Source organism: Macaca mulatta, chromosome 19, assembly GCF_049350105.2.
Source record: "Macaca mulatta isolate MMU2019108-1 chromosome 19, T2T-MMU8v2.0, whole genome shotgun sequence".
Lineage (NCBI taxonomy): Eukaryota > Metazoa > Chordata > Mammalia > Primates > Cercopithecidae > Macaca > Macaca mulatta.
Window position 1 is genome coordinate 17,856,384 of NC_133424.1, and position 19,155 is coordinate 17,875,538.

The 19,155-nt window shown below is 51.5% G+C and overlaps 1 protein-coding gene across 5 annotated transcripts in view; it reads right to left on the reverse strand.

Moving 5' to 3' along the window:
- Positions 1 to 14,300, reverse strand: part of PLVAP (plasmalemma vesicle associated protein) — a 30,341-nt gene extending 16,041 nt beyond the window's left edge. For 2 of the 5 annotated variants that reach the window (XM_077978300.1, XM_077978299.1), the window contains exons 1-2: positions 12,501 to 12,646; positions 11,437 to 12,363 (exon numbers count right to left, since the gene is read on the reverse strand). In XM_077978300.1, the coding sequence (XP_077834426.1) occupies positions 11,437 to 11,805 (369 nt within the window). In that variant the 5' untranslated portion in view covers positions 11,806 to 12,363; positions 12,501 to 12,646. Of the gene's footprint in view, positions 1 to 11,436; positions 12,953 to 14,229 lie in introns of those variants that run through there. The other 3 variants (XM_077978302.1, XM_077978301.1, XM_015123258.3) reach the window with 3 other exon arrangements.
- Between the last annotated feature and the right edge of the window lie 4,855 nt (positions 14,301 to 19,155).

The window sequence follows — 19,155 nt, forward strand, 5'->3', positions numbered from 1 at the left end:
ACGCAACCTCCGCCTCCCATGTTCAAGCAATTCTCCTTTCTCAGCCTCCCAAGCAGCTGGGATGACAGGGGCCTGCCACCACGACCCGCTAATTTTTTTGTGTGTTTTTGGTAGAGACAGGGTTTCATCATGTTGGCCTGGCTGGTCTTGAACTCCTGATCTCAGGTGATCTGCCCGCCTCGGCCTCCCAAAGTCCTGAGATTACAGGCTTGAGCCACCGTGCCCAGCTCGTTTTTGTTTTTTGTTTTTTTTTAGACAAAGTCTCACTTTGTCACCCAGGCTGGAGTGCAGTGGCCCTATCTCAGCTCACTCTGCAACCTTGACCTCCCAGGCTCAAGCAATCCTCCTCCATCAGTCTCCCGAGGAGCTGAGACTACAAGTATGCGCCACCACTCCTGGCCAATTTTTTGTATTTTCCTTACAGATGGCGGTTTTACCATGTTGTCCAGGCTGGTATGGAACTCCTGAGCTCAAAGGATCCATCCGAGCCCTGAATGTTTTTTTTTTTTTTTTTTTTTTTTTTTGAGACGGAGTCTGGCTCTGTCGCCCAGGCTGGAGTGCAGTGGCCAGATCTCAGCTCACTGCAAGCTCCGCCTCCCGGGTTCACGCCATTCTCCTGCCTCAGCCTCCCAAGTAGCTGGGACTACAGGCGCCTGCCACCTTGCCCAGCTAGTTTTTTGTATTTTTTTAAGTAGAGATGGGGTTTCACCGTGTTAGCCAGGATGGTCTCGATCTCCTGACCTCGTGATCCGCCCGTCTGGGCCTCCTAAAGTGCTGGGATTACAGGCTTGAGCCACCGCGCCCGGCCTTTTTTTTTTTTTTTTTTTTTTTTTTTTTTTTTAAAGAAACGGGGTCTCACTCTGTTGCCCAGGCTAGTATACAGTGGAGTGATGACAGCTCATTGCAGACTCCAACTCCTGGGTTCCAGTGATTCTCCTGCCTCAGCCTCTCCAGTAGCTGGGACTACAGGCCTGTGCCACCACGCCTGGCTAATTTTGTATGTTTTAGTAGAGACAGGGTTTCTCCATGTTGGCCAGGCTGGTCTCAAACTCCCGTCCTCAGGTGATCCGCCCGCCTCAGCCTCCCAAAGTGCTAGGATTACAGGTGTGAGCCACCGCGCCTGGCCAAACTAAGTTTTGCATTTTTAGTAGAGACGGGGTTTCACCATGTTGGCCAGGCTGGTTTCAAACTCCTGACCTCAGGTGATCCGCCCCCCTCGGCCTCCCAAAGTGCTGGGATTATAGTCGTGAGCCACCTCTCCTGGCAGAAGTAGGGTCTTCAGAGAGGTAATTAAGTTAAGGTGAGGTTCTTAGGGTGGGCTCTAATCCAACATGGCTGATGTCCTTATAAAGAGAAGAGATTTGGACACAGAGACACGGACAGAAGGAAGACCAAGAGCAGACACAGGGAGAAGATGCCACCTGCAAGCCCAGTTAGAAAGACCTGGAACAGGCCAGCTGCGGTGGCTTACGCCTGTAATCCCAGCACTTTGGGAGGCTGAGGCGGGTGGATCAAAAGGTGGAGAGTTCAAGAGTAACCTGACCAAGATGGTGAAACTCCGTCTCTACTGAAAATACAAAAAAATTAGCTGTGGCCGGGCGCGGTGGCTCAAGCCTGTAATCCTAGCACTTTGGGAGGCCGAGGCGGGTGGATCATGAGGTCAGGAGATTGAGACTATCCTGGCTAACATGGTGAAACCCCGTCTCTACTAAAAAAATACAAAAAACTAGCCGGGTGTGGTGGCGGGCGCCTGTAGTCCCAGCTACTTGGGAGGCTGAGGCAGGAGAATGGCGTGAACCCGGGAGGCGGAGCTTGCAGTGAGCCGAGATCGCGCCACTGCACTCCAGCCTGGGCGACAGAGCGAGACTCCGCCTCAAAAAAAAAAAAATCTTCTTTTTTTTTTTTTTTTTATCGAGACAGGGTCTCGCTCCGTCACCCAGCCTGGAGTGCAGTGGCATGATCTTGGCACACTGTAACCTCCGCCTCCCGGGTTCAAGTGATTCCCTAGCCTCAGCCTCTTGAGTAGCTGGGATTACAGGTGTGCACCACTATATCTGGCTAATTTTTGTATTTTTAGTAGAGACAGGGTTTCACCATGTTGGTCAGGCTGGTCTCAAACTCCTGACCTCAAGTGATCTGCCCACCACCAGCCTGGCCAATATGGCGAAACCCCATCTTTGCTAAAATTACAAAAATGAGCTGGGCATGGTGGCGCTCGCCTGTAGTCCCAGCTATTCAGGAGGCTGAGCCAGAAGACTCGCTTGAATCCGGGAGGCAGAGGTTGCAGTGAGGAGAGATTGTGCCACTGCCCTCCAGCCTGGGGAACAGAGTGAGACTCTGTTTCAAAAAAAAAAAAAAAATTAAAATTAAAAATAAAGAAGATATGCAAATGACCAACAAGTATATCAAAAGATACTCAAAATCATTAGCCATTACGGAAATGCAAATCAAAACCACAGTGAGATGCCACTTCACACCCACGAGAGTGGCTATTTTAAAAACCCATAAAACCCCAAAATGAACAGTAACAGGTGTTGATGAGGATATGCGGAAATCAGAATTCTCAGACAGTACTAATGAGAATGTACAATGTTGCAACTGCTTTGGGAAAGTCTGGCAGTTCCTCAAAATGTTAAACATAGTTACCACGTGACCCAGCAATTCTACTTCTCAGCATATACCCAGAGCAATGGAAACATATTCTCACATAAACTTGCCAGTAACGTCCACAGCAGCTCAATTCACAGTAGCCAAAAGGTGGAAAGAACCCAAATGCCTGTCAGCAGATGAATCGAGGCACAAAATGTGTCCTTCCATACATAGAACATGATTCAGCCATAAAAAGGAAAGAAGCACTGATCCATGTTGCAATGTGTGTGAACCCCCAAATCATGATGTGCAAGTGAGAGAAGCCAGACACAAAAGGCCACATTGTGCGACATTCCATTGACATGAAATGCCCAGAACAGGGCAAATTCATAGAGACAGGAAGCAGGTTGGTGGCTGCCAGGGGTTGGGGGAGGGGAATGGGGAGTGACTGCTGATGGGGACGTGGGTTTTCTTCTGGGAAGGTGAAAATGTTCTAAAATAATGTTCTAAAATGGATCATGGTGATGAATGTACAACTCTGTGAATGTACAAAAAGTCATGAAATTGGCCGGGCGCAGTGGCTCATGCCTGTAATCCCAGCACTTTGGGAGGCCGAGGCAGGTGGATCACAAGGTCAGGAGATCAAGACCATCCTGGCCAATACGGTGAAACTCCATCTCTACTAAAAATACAAAAATTAGCCAGGCGTGGTGGCGGGCGCCTGTAGTCCCAGCTACTTGGGAGGCTGAGGCAGGAGAATGGCGAGAACCCGGGAGGTGAAGCTTGCAGTGAGCTGAGATCGTGCCACTGCACTCCAGCCTGGGCGACAGAGCAAGACTCCATCTAAAAAAAAAAAAAAATCAACAAATTGTACACTTATATATCAATAAAGATGTTTGTTTGTTTTTTTTTTTTGAGACGGAGTCTCGCTCTGCCGCCCAGGCTGGAGTGCAGTGGCCAGATCTCAGCTCACTGCAAGCTCCGCCTCCCAGGTTCACGCCATTCTCCTGCCTCAGCCTCCCGAGTAGCTGGGATTACAGGCGCCCGCCACCTCGCCCGGCTAGTTTTTTGTATTTTTTAGTAGAGACGGGGTTTCACCGTGTCAGCCAGGATGGTCTCGATCTCCTGACCTTGTGATCCGCCCGTCTCGGCCTCCCAAAGTGCTGGGATTACAGGCTTGAGCCACCGCGCCCGGCCTAATAAAGCTGTTTTTAAAAATTATTTATTATTATTATTGAGCTGGAGTCTCGCTCTGTTGCCCAGGCTAGAGTGCAATGGCGTGATGTCAGCTCACTGCAACCTCTGCTTCCCAGGTTCAAGCGACTCTGATGCCTCAGCCTCCCAAGTAGCTGGGAATACAGGGGTGCACCATCATGCCCAGCTAATTTTTGTATTTTAGTAGAGATGGGGTTTCATCATGTTGGCCAGATTGGTTTCGAACTCCTGACCTCAAGTGATCCACTGGCCTCAGCTACCTGCCTTGTCCTCCCAAAGTGCTGGGATTACAGGCGTGAGCCACCACGCCCAGCCAGCTGTTTTTATTTTAATTTAATTTTATATTTTTTGAGACATGGTCTCACTCTGCCACACAGGCTGGAGTGCAGTGGTGCCATCACAGCTCACTGCACCCTCAACCTCCCCAGGCTCAGGCAATCCTCCCACCTCAGCCTCTCAAGTAGCTGGTATTACAGGCGCATGCCATCACTCCTGGCTAATTTTTGTACTTTTTATAGAGATGGGATCTCACTATGTTGCCCAGACTGGTCTTAAACTGCTGAGCTCAAGCAATCCACCCACCCTGGCCTCCCAAAATGTTGGGATTACAGGTGTGAACCACCACGCCTGGCCAGCAAGGCTGTTTTTAAAGAAAGTGTTCACCTTTGGGAGGCCGAGGCGGGCGGATCACGAGGTCAGGAGATCGAGACCATCCTGGCTAACACGGTGAAACCCCGTCTCTACTAAAATACAAAAAATTAGCCGGGCGCGGTGGCGGGCGCCTGTAGTCCCAGCTACTCGGGAGGCTGAGGCAGGAGAATGGCGCGAACCCGGGAGGCGGAGCTTGCAGTGAGCCGAGATGGTGCCACTGCACTCCAGCCTGGGCGACAGAGTGAAGACTCCGCCTCAAAAAAAAAAAAAAAAAAAAAAAAAAAGAAAGTGTTCACAATTCAACAAACTAAAGCTGTGCCTTTCAAACTTTGGACGAGAACCCTCTGCAGAAATATCATAAGATATGAAGAATGAGGAGAGTTTGTCTTTCTGCAACTCTCTGTCCTTCGTCCTTTTGAAGCTGGCCCTGGATGAATGTCCTGGGGGGACATGGGGAATGCCTTCTGTTCTCAAAAGCCTTAGTCACTGGGAGGCGGAGGTGGGAACATTGCTTGAGGCTGCTTGAGCCTGGGCAACGTAATGCGACCATGTCTCTAAAAAAAAAAAAAAAAAAAAAAAAAATGGCCGGGTGCAGTGGCTCAAGCCTGTAGTCCCAGCACTTTGGGAGGCCGAGACAGGCGGATCACGAGGTCAGGAGATCGAGACCATCCTGGCTAACCCAGTGAAACCCCGTCTCTACTAAAAAATACAAAAAACTAGCCGGGCGAGGTGGCGGGCGTCTGTAGTCCCAGCTACTCGGGAGGCTGAGGCAGGAGAATGGCGTGAACCCGGGAGGCGGAGCTTGCAGTGAGCTGAGATCCGGCCACTGCACTCCAGCCTGGGCGACAGAGCGAGACTCCATCTCAAAAAAAAAAAAAAAAAAAAAAAATTAGCTGAGCATGGTGATATGTGCCTGTGGTCCCAGCTACCTGGGAGGCTGAGGTGGGAGGATCACTTCAGCCCAGGAGTTTGAGGCTGTGGTGAGCTATCATTGTGCCACCACACTCCCGCCTGGGTGACAGAGTGAGACTTTGTCTCTAAAAAAAAAAAAAGGCTGTAATTTTTTAGTTTCTTATTTTTAATTTTTTTTTTTTTTTTTTATAGAGAAGAAGTGTCTTGGGAGGCTGAGGCAGGTAGATCACCTGAGGTCAGGAGTTCCAGACCAGCCTGGCCAACATGATGAAGCCCTATCTCTACTAAAAATACAAAAAATTAGCTGGGTTTGGTGGCGGGTGCCTGTAATCCCAGCTACTCAGGAGGTTGAAATAGGAGAATCACTTGAACCCGGGAGGCAGAGGTTGTAGGGAGCTGAGATCGTGCCACTGCAATCCAGCCTGGGCGACAGAGTGAAACTCTGTGTCAATAATAATAATAATAATACTATAATTAAATAAATAATTTTTTTTTTTTTTTTTTTTTTGAGACGGAGTCTCGCTCTGTAGCCCAGGCTGGAGTGCAGTGGCCGGATCTCAGCTCACTGCAAGCTCCGCCTCCCGGGTTCGGGCCATTCTCCTGTCTCAGCCTCCCAAGTAGCTGGGACTACAGGCGCTGCCACCTCGCCCGGCTAGTTTTTTGTATTTCTTAGTAGAGACGGGGTTTCACCGTGTTAGCCAGGATGGTCTCGATCTCCTGACCTCATGATCCGCCCATCTCGGCCTCCCAAAGTGCTGGGATTACAGGCTTGAGCCACCGCGCCCGGCCAATTTTTTTTTTTTTAAGACGGAGTCTCGCTCTGTCTCCCAGGCTGGAGTGCAGTGGCTCGATCTCCGCTCACTGCAAGCTCCGCCTCCCGGGTTCATGCCATTCTCCTGCCTCAGCCTCCCGAGTAGCTGGGACTACAGGCGTCCGCCACCACACCTGGCTAATTTTTAATATTTTTAGTAGAGACGGGGTTTCACCATGTCAGCCAGGATGGTCTCGACCTCCTGACCTCGTGATCCGCCCGCCTCGGCCTCCCAAAGTGCTGGGATTACAGGCGTGAGCCACCGCGCCCGGCCTAAATAAATAAATTTTTTTAAATGAAAAGACAGGTCGGGTGCGGTGGCTCACGCCTGTAATCCCAGCATTTTGGGAGGCCAAGGCGGGCGGCTCATGAAGTCAGGAGATTGAGACCATTCTGGCTGACATGGTGAAACCCTGTCTCTACTAAAAATACAAAAAAAAAAAAAAATTATCAGGGCGCATTGGCAGGCGCCTGTAGTCCCAGCGACTCGGGAGGCTGAGGCAGGGGAATTGCTTGAACCCAGGAGGTGGAGGTTGCAGTGAGCGGAGACCGTGCCATTGCACTCCAGCCTGGCAACAGAGCTAGACTCTGTCTCAAAAAAAAAAAAAAAGGAAAAGAAAAAAGAAGCCGGGCGCGGTGGCTCAAGCCTGTAATCCCAGCACTTTGGGAGGCCGAGACGGGCGGATCACTAGGTCAGGAGATCGAGACCATCCTGGCTAACACGGTGAAACCCCGTCTCTACTAAAAAAATACAAAAAACTAGCTGGGCGAGGTGGCGGGCGCCTGTAGTCCCAGCTACTCAGGAGGCTGAGACAGGAGAATGGCCCGAACCCGGGAGGCGGAGCTTGCAGTGAGCTGAGATCCGGCCACTGCACTCCAGCCTGGGCGACAGAGCGAGACTCCGTCTCAAAAAAAAAAAAAAAAAAAGAAAAAAGAAAAGACACCAGTTAGCCAGGTTCTGGTGTGAGAGGGGAGGCAGGGCTCTCATCTGAGGATCTGAGGGGGCAGGCAGGACCCTATTATGAGAGTCTGAGGGAAGGGGCACAGTTGTGCCCTGGGGACTGAGGGGTGTTCCACCCCATCTTGGGGGGCTGAGGTGAGAACCACCATACTCTGGGCATCTGGGGAGACAGTGCTTTGCCCTGGGGTTTTGGGGATGGAGACAGGGCCCTACCTCTGGGGCTCTTTGCAAGGGGGTTGTGGTGCAAGTATGGCCCTGCCATTAGGGGTCTGAGGTGAGGAGACTGAGTTCTGCCTTGCGCAGGTCTGAGGGACTGAGCTTACCTTCCTGCCCAGTGCGGAGGGCTGGGCGGTCTGAGGTCCTATGGGAGGCCTGTCTTTGCCACTGCCTTGGCCCTGGCCAGCCAGGTCACCTCCTTGGAAGACCTCGAAGCTACCTCTTCAGCCTTTCCTCACCCCACCCTCCCATCTCTCACCCACCTCACCCTTAAGGAGAGAGCCCCACACCTGCTCCCCACAATGTCTCAGGGCAGGCAGGACACCCCCGGGACGAAGTTGTGTCTGAGAACATGGGGATAATTGTCTAGTGTGTTTGACACAAGCTAGGGTGCGAGAGTGGCGCAAAGGTCTCCAGGAGACCCCAGATTTGCATCTGTGACTGTGCCCAGAGAGCCCGCCTGTTTCTGACGCTTCAAGAAAGTCAACTCCCCTCTCATGCCTTCACTTTCCTGCCTGCAAAGCGTTTAAAACTTCTGCTGGCCGGGCACAATGGCTCACTCCTGTAACCTCAGCACTTTGGGAGGCCAAGGAAGGCAGATCGCTTCAAGTCAGGGGTTTGAGACCAGCCTGGCCAACATGGCGAAACCCTGTCTTTACTAAAAATACAAAAATTAGCCGGGCATGGTGGGGCACACCTGTAATCCTGGCTACTTGGGAGGCTGAGGCAAGAGAATCGCTTGAGCCTGGGAGGCAGCAGTTGCAGTGAGCCAAGACCTTCCGCTGTACTCTAGCCTTGGCAACAGAGGGAGACCCTGTCAAACAAAACAAAACAAAACAGCCGGGCGCAGTGGCTCACGCCTGTTATCCCAGCACTGTGGGAGGCTGAGGCGGGCGGATCACAAGGTCAGGAGATCGAGACCATCCTGGCTAACACCGTGAAACCCGGTGTCTACTAAAAATAGAAAAATTGGCCGGGCGCGAAAAATAAAAATAAAAATAAAAATAAAAATAAAAATAGAAAAATTAGCTGGGCTGGGCGCAGTGGCTCACGCCTGTAATCCCAGCACTTTGGGAGGTCAAGGCAGGGGGATCACGAGGTCAGGAGATTGAGACCATCCTGGCTAACAAAGTGAAACCCCATCTCTACTAAAAACACAAAAAATTAGCTGGGTGTGGTGGCGGGTGCCTGTAGTCCCAGCTACTCAGGAGGCTGAGGCAGGAGAATGGAGTGAACCCAGTAGGCCCAGCTTGCAGTGAGCCGAGATCGTGCCACTGCACTCCAGCCTGGGTGACAGAGCAAGACTCCATCTCAAAAAAACCAAACCAAAACAACGAAAGCTTCTCCCTACTTCCTGGGATTTGGCAATGAGTTAATATTTCTAAATTCAACACCCAGCATACGGCAAATATGGACTGTTTATACATGCTAGAATTGAATAGGAACAAAACACTGTGAACTTTTATTCAGTCCATCCTTTTTTTGTTTTTTTGTGTTTTTTTTTTCCATTCTGGATCTCACTCAGTCTCCCAGGCTGGAGTACAGTGGCACCATCTTGGCTCACTGAAGCCTTGACCTCCTGGGCTCAAGCGATCCTCCCACCTCAGCCTCCCAAGTAGCTGGGACTACTGGCACGTGCCACCATGCCTGGCTAATTTTTGTATGTACGTATTTATTTATTTATTTATTTATCTATTTTTAAACAGAGTCTCCCTCTGTCGCCCAGGCTGGAGTGCAGTAGTGAGATCTCGTCTCACTGCAATCTCTGCCTCCCAGGTTCAAGCGATTCTCCTGCCTCAGCCTCCCGAGTAGCTGGGACTACAGGCACGTGCCACCATACCAGGCTAATAATTTTTATATTTTTAGTAGAGACAGGATTTTACTAGGTTGGCCAGGCTAGTCTCGAATTTCTGACCTCGAGTGATCCACCCACCTCGGCCTCTCACAGTGCTGGGATTACAGGTGTGAGCCACTACGCCTGACCTAGTTTTTGTACGTTTTGTAGAGACAGTGTTTCACCATGTTGCCCAGGTTGGTCTTGAATTCCTGGACTCAGGTGGTCCTCCTGCCTCGGTCTCCCAAAGTGCTGGGATTACAGGTGTGAACCACTGTAGCCAGTCTTCAGCCACTTCTTATTTGCAGCTAGTGTGTGCTGCCACATTCTGGGAGCTTTATGCATAGTAAGTTACGGGCTCAGGACTGCCAATTAACACACAGGAAGAGAGCTAAACTTGGATTCCAAAAAGACAACGAATAATTTTTTCAAAATTATATCTCGGCCGGGCGCGGTGGCTCAAGCCTGTAATCCCAGCACTTTGGGAGGCCGAGACGGGCGGATCACGAGGTCAGGAGTTCGAGACCATCCTGGCTAACACGGTGAAACCCCGTCTCTACTAAAAAATACAAAAAACTAGCCGGGCGAGGTGGCGGGCACCTGTAGTCCCGGCTACTCGGGAGGCTGAGGCAGGAGAATGGCGTAAAAACCCGGGAGGCAGAGCTTGCAGTGAGCTGAGATCCGGCCACTGCACTCCAGCCTGGGCGACACAGCGAGACTCCGTCTCAAAAAAAAAAAAATTATATCTCAAATATTGTATGGAATATACTTACAGTAAAAAAAAGAAAAAAAAGTTGCTGGCTGGGAATGGTGGCTCATGCCTGTAATCTCAGCACTTTATGAGGCTGAGCCTAGGAGTTCAATACCAGCCTCGGCAGCATAGTGAGATTCTGTCTCTAAAAAAGAAGTTAGCCAGGGCGCACGGCAGGACATGGTGGCTCATGCCTGTAATCCCAGCACTATGGGCAGCTGAGGGGGATGGATCACTTGAGGTCTGGAGTTTGAGACCAGCCTGGCAAACATGGTGAAACCCCGTCTCTACTAAACATACAAAAATTAGCTGGTATGGTTGTACGTGCCTGTAATCCCAGCTACTCAGGAGGCTAAGGCAGGAGAATCACTTGAAACTGGGAGGTGGAGGTTGCAGTGAGCCGAGATCGTGCCACTGCACTCCAGCCTGGGTGACAGAGCGAGACTCCATCTAAAAAAAAAAAAAAAAATTGCCAGGTGTGGTGGTGCCCACCTGTAATCTCAGCACTTTGGGTGGTCCAGGAGGGAGGACTGCTTGAGCCCAGGAGTTCAAGACCAGCCTGATCAACATAGCGAGACCCCATGTCTACTAAAAATAAAAAATGACCGGGGCATAGTGGCACGTCCATAGTGCCAGCTACTCAAAAGGTTGAGGCAGGAGGATAGCTGGAGCCCAGGATGTCAAGGTTGCAGTGAGCTATGCTCACATCACTGTGCTCCAGCCTGGGTGACAGAGTGAGACCCTGTCTCCAAAAAAAAGAAAAGAAATAAAAAAAAAATTAGCTGGACGCAGTGCCTCACCCCTGTAATCCCAGCACTTTGGGAGGCTGAGGTGAGAGGATTGCTTGAGCCCAGGAGTTCGAGACTAGCCTGGGCAACATAGTGAGACCTCATCTCTGCTAAAGATAAACATATTAGCTGGGTGTGGTGGCACATGCCTGTAGTCCTAGCTACTCAGGAGGCTGAGGCAAGAGGATCACTTGAGCCCAGGAGATTGAGGCTGCAGTGAGCTATGATAGCCATTGCACTCCATCCAGCCCAGGATACAGATGGAGACCCTGGCTCTTACAAAAAAAAAAAAATCAAATCTGTCGGCTGGGCATGGTGGCTCACGCTTGTAATCCCAACACTTCGGGAGGCCAAGGTGGGTGGATCACTTGAGGTCAGGAGTTTGAGACCAGCCTGGCCAACATGGTGAAACCCCATCTCTACTAAAAATACAAAAATTAGCCGGTTATGGTGGCACGTGCCTGTAATCCCAGCTACTTGGGAGGCTGAGGCAGGAGAATCACTCGAACCCGGGAGGCGGAGGTTGCAGTGAGCCGAGATTGCACCACTGCACTCCAGCCTGGGAGACAGAGCGAGATGGTGTCTCATAAGAAAATAGAATATTTGTCCTGTGATTGTCCCCCTCTCTTGGATGAGGAAACTCAGGCTCAGAGAGGTGAGGGGGCTTGCCCAGGGTCCCCAGGACAAGTGTCCTGCCCACAGCCTTACCCGGTCACCCTGGCACTGGCGGAAGCTGGCATTGATGCGGTCCAGGTCGCGGCGGGCACTCAGCAACATCTGCATGATGGCATCCTTGGCGCGGGTGGTGAGGTTGAGCTCCTTGGTCAGGTTGGTCTGGGAGGCCGTGAGCCCCAGGACCTGGCTGTACAGGCCCTCGGCTCGGCGCTCAGTGGCCTGCAGGTTGGACTCCGTGCTCACGTGCACGTTGCCATAGACCATGAAGAGCACAAGCCCCAGGATGATGAGGAATTGGATGAGGGAGACGAAGAGGAAGAAGTAGCGCAGGTAATACCAGCAGCCCCGAGAGCTGCTCCCGGCCCGAGCGTAGGACCCTCCATGCTCCATGGCCAGACCCATTTGCTCACTCCTGCCGTCTAGTGCACCGTCCCTGCTTGCCACCCGGCCTGCTCTGGCCTCCGCCTCGCAGGGGGGAGTGCTTATATTACTCCTCTTAATACTTCCTCTGCCTGGCTCCTTCCTGGCCCGGAGGAAACGGGGGCTGCGGGTTATCACAACACTCCCACTCTGGCTGTGAGAGGGCGGGGGTGGGGCTGGGGGCGCAGAGCCAGGGCACCGGCTGGACCCCTCTGATTAATGCTGGGTGGGGCGCTGGCTGGCTGGTCAGGCATTCTCGGCCTCTTTGAGCCTCGCGTTCACCTTTACTTGGTGGCCGGTGCTGTTCTCAGTCCCTGCTGTGATTAGATCACCGAATCATGCCAGGTGTGTTGCTGTCGCCCTTGGGTGGCAGAGGAAACTGAGGCACAGGGAGGCGAAGGGGCTGCCTTGGGGTCTCACGCGGTTAGTTCAGGGGGCTTGACTTACCTGGAGACAGGCTGGCTACAGACGTGCACCCACTTCACTGGGGCGGTGCTGATTAAATGCCACAAAACGTGGGAAATGTGCCGGGCGCGGTGGCTCACACCTATAATCCCAGCACTTTGGGAGGCCGAGGTGGACGGATCACCTGAGGTCAGGAGTTCGAGACCAACCTGGCCACTATGGTGAAACCCCTGTCTCTACCAAAAATACAAAAATTAGCTGGGTGTGGTGGCGCATGCCTGTAATTCCAGCTACCCAGGAGGCTGAGGCAGAATAGTTGCTTGAACCCAGGAGGTGGAGGTTGCAGTGAACAGAGATCGTGCCATTGCACTCCAGCCTGGAGTACAGAGCAAGACTGTGTTTCAAAAAAACAAAAAAAGGCCGGGCGCGGTGGCTCAAGCCTATAATCCCAGCACTTTGGGAGGCCGAGACGGGCGGATCACGAGGTCAGGAGATCGAGACCATCCTGGCTAACACGGTGAAACCCCGTCTCTACTAAAAATTACAAAAAACTAGCCGGGCGAGGTGGCAGGTGCCTGTAGTCCCAGCTACTCGGGAGGCTGAGGCAGGAGAATGACGTAAACCCGGGGGGCGGAGCTTGCAGTGAACTGAGATCCGGCCACTGCACCCCAGCCTGGGCGGCAGAGTGAGACTCCGTCTCAAAAAAAAAAAAAAAAAAAAAAAAAAGTGTGAAACGCTTAGCTAGCCTAGGGATGGACAAGCAGTAGGTGATCAGTAATTGCACAGGAGGGCATCACGGAGGGCTGAGCCATGGATAGTGGTGGCGCTGGCTCCCTAAGCTCTGTCATTGCCCACAAAGCCCTGTTCACTTAGGTGCTCAATAAATGCTCCAGGAAACTGCAGCACAAGGAATAATGAACTTAGAGCTGGGAAGAGCTGGCTTTCCCCATGAGAGCTTGGGCGAGAGGCCTCACATGACTGTGCCTCACTTTTCCCCTTTGTGAGACAGGGTACACCCGGTGCCTGGTCACTCTGTGGCTGTTGTTATGATTAGGATCATTTCCTGCTGGAGGCACTGCTGGGGGCTCTGTGAAATGGTGAATGAGAAGTGGTGGATAGGTGGGACCGAGATTCCTCCCTCGACACTCAAAACCCTATGGCGGGGCTGGGCACAGTGGCTCACACCTGCAATCCCAGCATTTTGGGAGGCCAAGGCAGGCAGATCACCTGAGGTCAGGAGTTCCAGACCAGCCTGGCCAATATGGTGAAACCCCATCTCTACTAAAAATACAAAAATTAGCCGGGTGTGGTGGCGGGCACCTGTAATCCCAGCTGCTTGGGACGCTGAGGCAGGAGAACCACTTGAACTCAGGAGGCGGAGGTTGCAGTGAGGCGAGATCAGGCCACTGCACTCCAGCCTGGGAGATAAGAGAGAAACTCTGTCTCAAAAACAAAAACAAACAAACCAAAAAACCATGGGAATTTTCTGGCGTCGCTGTGGGTCACCCCCACAGTTGGGCCCGGAGGGGTCTTGGGGACCAGGAAGCAAAGGATTCTGTGTGTCCTGCCTATCTCCCAGAATCAGGAGCTCCAGCAAAACGCTCCCTGGAGTCCCTTCTTTGTTTGCTCCACGCTGGGTGATGCCAGGCCCCTCCAAGATGCATCAGTCCCAAGCCCAGCCACAAGCAACTCCCAGTCTTGGGAGACAGACTGGGACAGGTACCCTCCCACCCCGTGGAGTCAGGGTGGGCTAGAGGGACAGGAGCAGGGAGCTGGAAAGGAGACTGGACTCCGGACAGGTCACAATCGTGCAATTGCTGTTCTCTGTAGGGGAGTGTGAAGGCTGGGGCGTGCAGACCCGTCCTCCCATTAGCCAGGGTAACAGAGTGGGGAGGGGTCGTTGACAGAGCAGAGGGGTATTCCAGGGTGGTGCTCAGTGAGGCAAGAGTAGAGTTGAGAAGAAGGAAGTTCCCAGGGGTGGGCAGGAAACCCATGTCTGACCTTTGACCTTTGCAGCTACCCGGTGGTTCCTGATTCTGATTCCGGACCCTTCCCAGCGGCGTCGTCGGCGGCTGCTAGTGGGGGAAGGAGGGCTGGGGGTTGCCATGGATGCCCAACCAGTCATTTCTCCAGGTTGGCCAGCCCCACCCAGAGCCCCCCAGAGCTGGGCAGGAGGAGAACATCCTCCGTAATGGGGGCAACATAGTCTGAGTGAACCCAGCATTACAATTTAGAGTTTTGGAGTTGAGTTCTGACTGTGTCACCTACCAGCTTTTGTGGCCTTGGAGAAGTGACTTTCCCTCCCTGGGCCTCAGTTTTCTCCTGTCCGAAGTGGAGATAACCAGGCGCAGTGGATCACACCTGTAATCCCAGCAATTAGGGAGCCAGAGGTGGGAGAATCAATCGCTGAGCCCCAAGTTTGAGAGCCTGTTCAAAAAAAAACCCCCCAAAAACAAACACAGAACAAAAATCAAGTGAAGACAACATAGCCAGTTTTCTTTTTTGAGACAGAATCTGGTACTGTCGCCCAGGCTGGAGTGCAGTGGCGCCATCTCGGCTCACCGCAACCTCCGCCTCCCGGGTTCAAGCGATTCTCCTGCCTCAGCCTCCTGAGTAGCCGGGACTACAGGAACACGCCACCATGCCCGGCTAATTTTTTGTATTTTTAGTAGAGACAGGGTTCCACCATGTTGGTCTTGAACTCCTGACCTCATGATCCACCCACCTCAGCCTCCCAAAGTGCTGGGATTACAGGTGTGAGCCCCTGCGCCAGGCCTGATTTTTTTTTTCCCCCCTAACAAAAAAGGTAGGCCGGGCGCAGGGGCTCACACCCGTAATCCCAGCACTTTGGGAGGTTGAGGCGGGTGGATCACGAGGTCAGGAGTTCGAGACCAGCCTGGCCAATGTGGTGAAACCCCATCTCTACTAAAAATACAAAAATTAGCTGGATGTGGTGGTGGGTGCCTGTACTCCCACCTACACAGGAGGCTGAGAACAGAAGAATCGCTTGAACCCGGGAGGCGGAGGTTGCAGTGAGCGGAGATCGTGCCATTGCACTCCAACCTGGGCAACAAAGCAAGACTCCATCTCAAAAAAAAAAAGGTAAAGATAGACTTTCCTCTTTTTGCACAGTATTATGTCTTTGAGATTCACTGACTCCTTTGGCCGGCTGTTTAGGTTTTCACCAGATACATTACAATAAAATTACGCATGGGCACTGAGATTGTTGCTGAGTTTTTTGTTTCAGTAAATAAAAGAAGATTTAAAATCAAATTTCCTGGCTATGTGCAGTGGCTCACATCTGTAATGCAAAGCGCTTTGGGAAGCCAAGGCAGGCGGATCGCTTGAGTCCAAGAGTTCAAGACAAGCCTGAGCAACGTGTTGAAATCCCGTCTCTATAAAAAATACAAAAATTAGCCGGGCGTGGTGGTGGGCGCCTGTAATCCCAGCTACTTGGGAGACTGAGGCAGGAGAATTGCTTGAATCCAGGAGGCAGAGGTTGCAGTGAGCCGAGATCACACCACTGCACTCCAGCCTGGGTGACAGCGTGAGATGGTCTCAAAAAAAAAATGAAGAAAAAAAGAAAATCAAATTTCCAGAAATGAATGAAATTACTGGGTCTCAAAGCGGGCACATTTTTACATTTTGATAGTTGTCACCAATTTGTCCTTCAAAGAGGTTGTTTTCATTGACATACTTGCCTGCAAGGTCTGAAATCTCCAACATGGACTTTATGAAAATGTTCTGTTTGTGTCCTTGGCCAGAAAAATCTGGAGGGAGAACGTGAGCGCCTGATGGAGAATCTACATGAAGTCAAATGCATCGGCCCTGACGTGAGTGTTGGGTTTTTTCCTGAAAACAATTTGTCATGTTCACAGGAAATTTTGCAAATGAATCCCTTCAAATTCCCTTGGAGGGGCATCAGACAATCAGGCTTGCTTTTTAAACCCTTTTGTTTTTCTAAACAGAAAACAATTGATTTGGTTTCATTTGTTTGTTTGAGTGGAGAAGGAAAAACTGTCATGAGGAAGTCAGCTCCGAGTCACTCCCTGAAAACTGACACTGAAGTCCTCATAGAGACACGAGTTAAAAAAAAAAAATCACTCAGAACTTCAGGAAGGTCCTTGAGGAAGTGATATTTCTGGTGAAGAAAGATTTCGGTGAAGTTCAGAAAACCCTCCACTATTTTTTTTTTTTTTTTTTGGAGACAGATTCTTGCACTGTTGCCCAGGCTGGAGTGCAGTGGCACAATCTCGGTTCACTGCAACCTCCACCTCCCGGGTTCATGCCATTCTCCTGCCTCAGCCTCCTGAGTAGCTGGGACTACAGGCGCCCGCCACCTCGCCTGTCTAGTTTTTTGTGCCTATAATAGAGATGGTGTTTCACCGTGTTAGCCAAGATGGTCTTGATCTCCTGACCTCATGATCCGCCTGCCTCAGCCTCCCAAAGTACTGGGATTACAGGCGTGAGCCACCGCGCCTGACTTTCTTTCTCTCTTTTTTTTTTTTTTGATACGGAGTCTCGCTCTTTCGCCCAGGCTAGAGTGCAGTGGCGCCATTTCGGCTCACTGCAACCTCTGTCTCTCAGGTTAGAGCAATTCTGGCTCAGCCTCCTGAGTAGCTGGGACTACAGGTACACACTACCACCCCCGGTTAATTTTTGTATTTTGTTTGTTTGTTTGTTTTGTTTTTTTTGTTTTTTGCTTTTTTTTTTTTGAGACGGAGTCTCGCTCTGTCGCCCAGGCTGGAGTGCAGTGGCGGGATCTCAGCTAACTGCAAGCTCCACCTCCCGGGTTCATGCCATTCTCCTGCCTCAGCCTCCCGAGTAGCTGGGACTACAGGTGCCCGTCACCTCGCCTGGCTAGTTTTTTGTATTTTTTTAGTAGAGACGGGGTTTCATGTGTTAGCCAGGATGGTCTCGATCTCCTGACCTCGTGATCCGCCCATCTCGGCCTCCCAAAGTGCTGGGATTACAGGCTTGAGCCACCGCGCCCGGCCAATTTTTGTATTTTTAATAGAGACTGGGTTTCACCGTATTGGCCAGGCTGGGCTTGAACTCCTGACCTCAAGTGATCCTCTCGCCTCGGCCTCCCAAAATGCTGGCTTTATAGGCATGAGCCACTGCACCCGGCCAACCCTCCACTTTTACGTGCACGTGTTTGGTTTTTGGTTAATGGAAGTGAAATTAAGTTTTGTGCTTTTGGAGGTGACAGAGGCGGCAAAGAGAGTCCTTCTGTGGGGTGGGGGAAACCTGTGATCTCTGGGACTCTGTATTCCCTGTTGAAAAATAGGGACCTAGGCCGGGCACAGTGGCTCACGCCTGTAATCCCAGCACTTTGGGAGGCTGAGGTGGGTGGATCACCTGAGGCCAGGAGTTCGAGACCACCGTGACCAACACCTCTACTAAAAATACAAAGTTAGCCAGGTGTGGTGGCGCATGCATGTAATCCAAGATACTGGGGAGGAGGCAGGAGAATCGCTTGAACCCAGGAGATGGAGGTTGCAGTTAGCTGAGATTGCACCATTGCACTCCAGCCAGGGCAACATGAGCAAAACTCCATCTCAAAAAATAAAAAATAAATAAAAAGGCCGGACGCGGTGGCTCAAGCCTGTAATCCCAGCACTTTGGGAGGCCGAGACGGGCGGATCACGAGGTCAGGAGATCGAGACCATCCTGGCTAACCTGGTGAAACCCCACTCTACTAAAAAATACAAAAAACTAGCCGGGCGAGATGGCGGGCGCCTGTAGTCCCAGCTACTCGGGAGGCTGAGGCAGGAGAATGGCGTGCACCCAGGAGGCGGAGCTTGCAGTGAGCTGAGATCCGGCCACTGCACTCCAGCCTGGGTGATAGAGCAAGACTCCGTCTCAAAAAAATAAATAAATAAATAAAACATAAAAATAAAATAAATAGCAAAAGAAAAACAGGGACCCACTTCCTTGCCTGTGATTGGGGGGCTGGAAAGGTCAGGTTGCAGCTAGCCCATGTCCCCTCCTGCCATGGCTACTATGGACTTTCCATTTTTGTCCCCTACCCCTATTCCTCCAGCTATGGGAGGGGAGCTGCAGTGTGGCCATGGGTAGGGATTACCCAGGATGGTACCCTGGAGACAGGGGTAGACAGACAGAGATAACCAGAGACAGAAAGACACTTAGAGAGATGACCAGCAGAGGCCAGGTGCTGTTGCTCACGCCTGTAATCCCAGCACTTTGGGAGGCCGACACAGGTGAATCGCTTGAGGTCAGGAGTTCGAAACCAGCCTGGCCCAACATGGTGAAATCCTGTCTCTACTAAAAATACAAAAATTGGCAGGGTGCGGTGACTCACACCTGTAATCCCAGCACTTTGGGAGGCCGAGGCGGGCAGATCACAAAGTCAGGGGTTCAAGACCAGCCTGGCCAGCAAGGTGAAACCCCATCTCTACTAAAAAAAATACAAAAATTTGCCGGGTGTGGTTGTGCACACCTGTAATCCCAGTTACTCAGGAGGCTGAGGCAGGAGAATCACTTGAACTCGGGTGTGGAGGTCGCAGTGAGCCGAAATCGCACCAATGCATTCCAGCCTGGGCAAAAAGAGTGAAACTCTGTCTCAAAAAAAAAAAAAAAGAAAGAAAGAAAAGAGAGAGAGAGAGAGAGATGACCAACAGAAACCAAGAGGGATCATTAGACAGGTGGAGACAGGGAGATAGAACAAGGACAGCTCAGTGGCTGGCTCTGTAGGGTGGGAGGCAGTTGTCACTGAGAAGTGCTGTTTGCCTCTCTGGGCATCTGGGGAGCCTCAATGCAGACCTAGTTCTCGGCCTGTCCTTCTCAAGTCACCTCGAATACTCACCGACTCTCTGTCTTATGACTTCCCTGGGGTTCAAAGCCTCCAGCCTCAAATTCCCCGCTTCCCAACATTCTTTGACACTAATTCTACTTGTGCCCCTC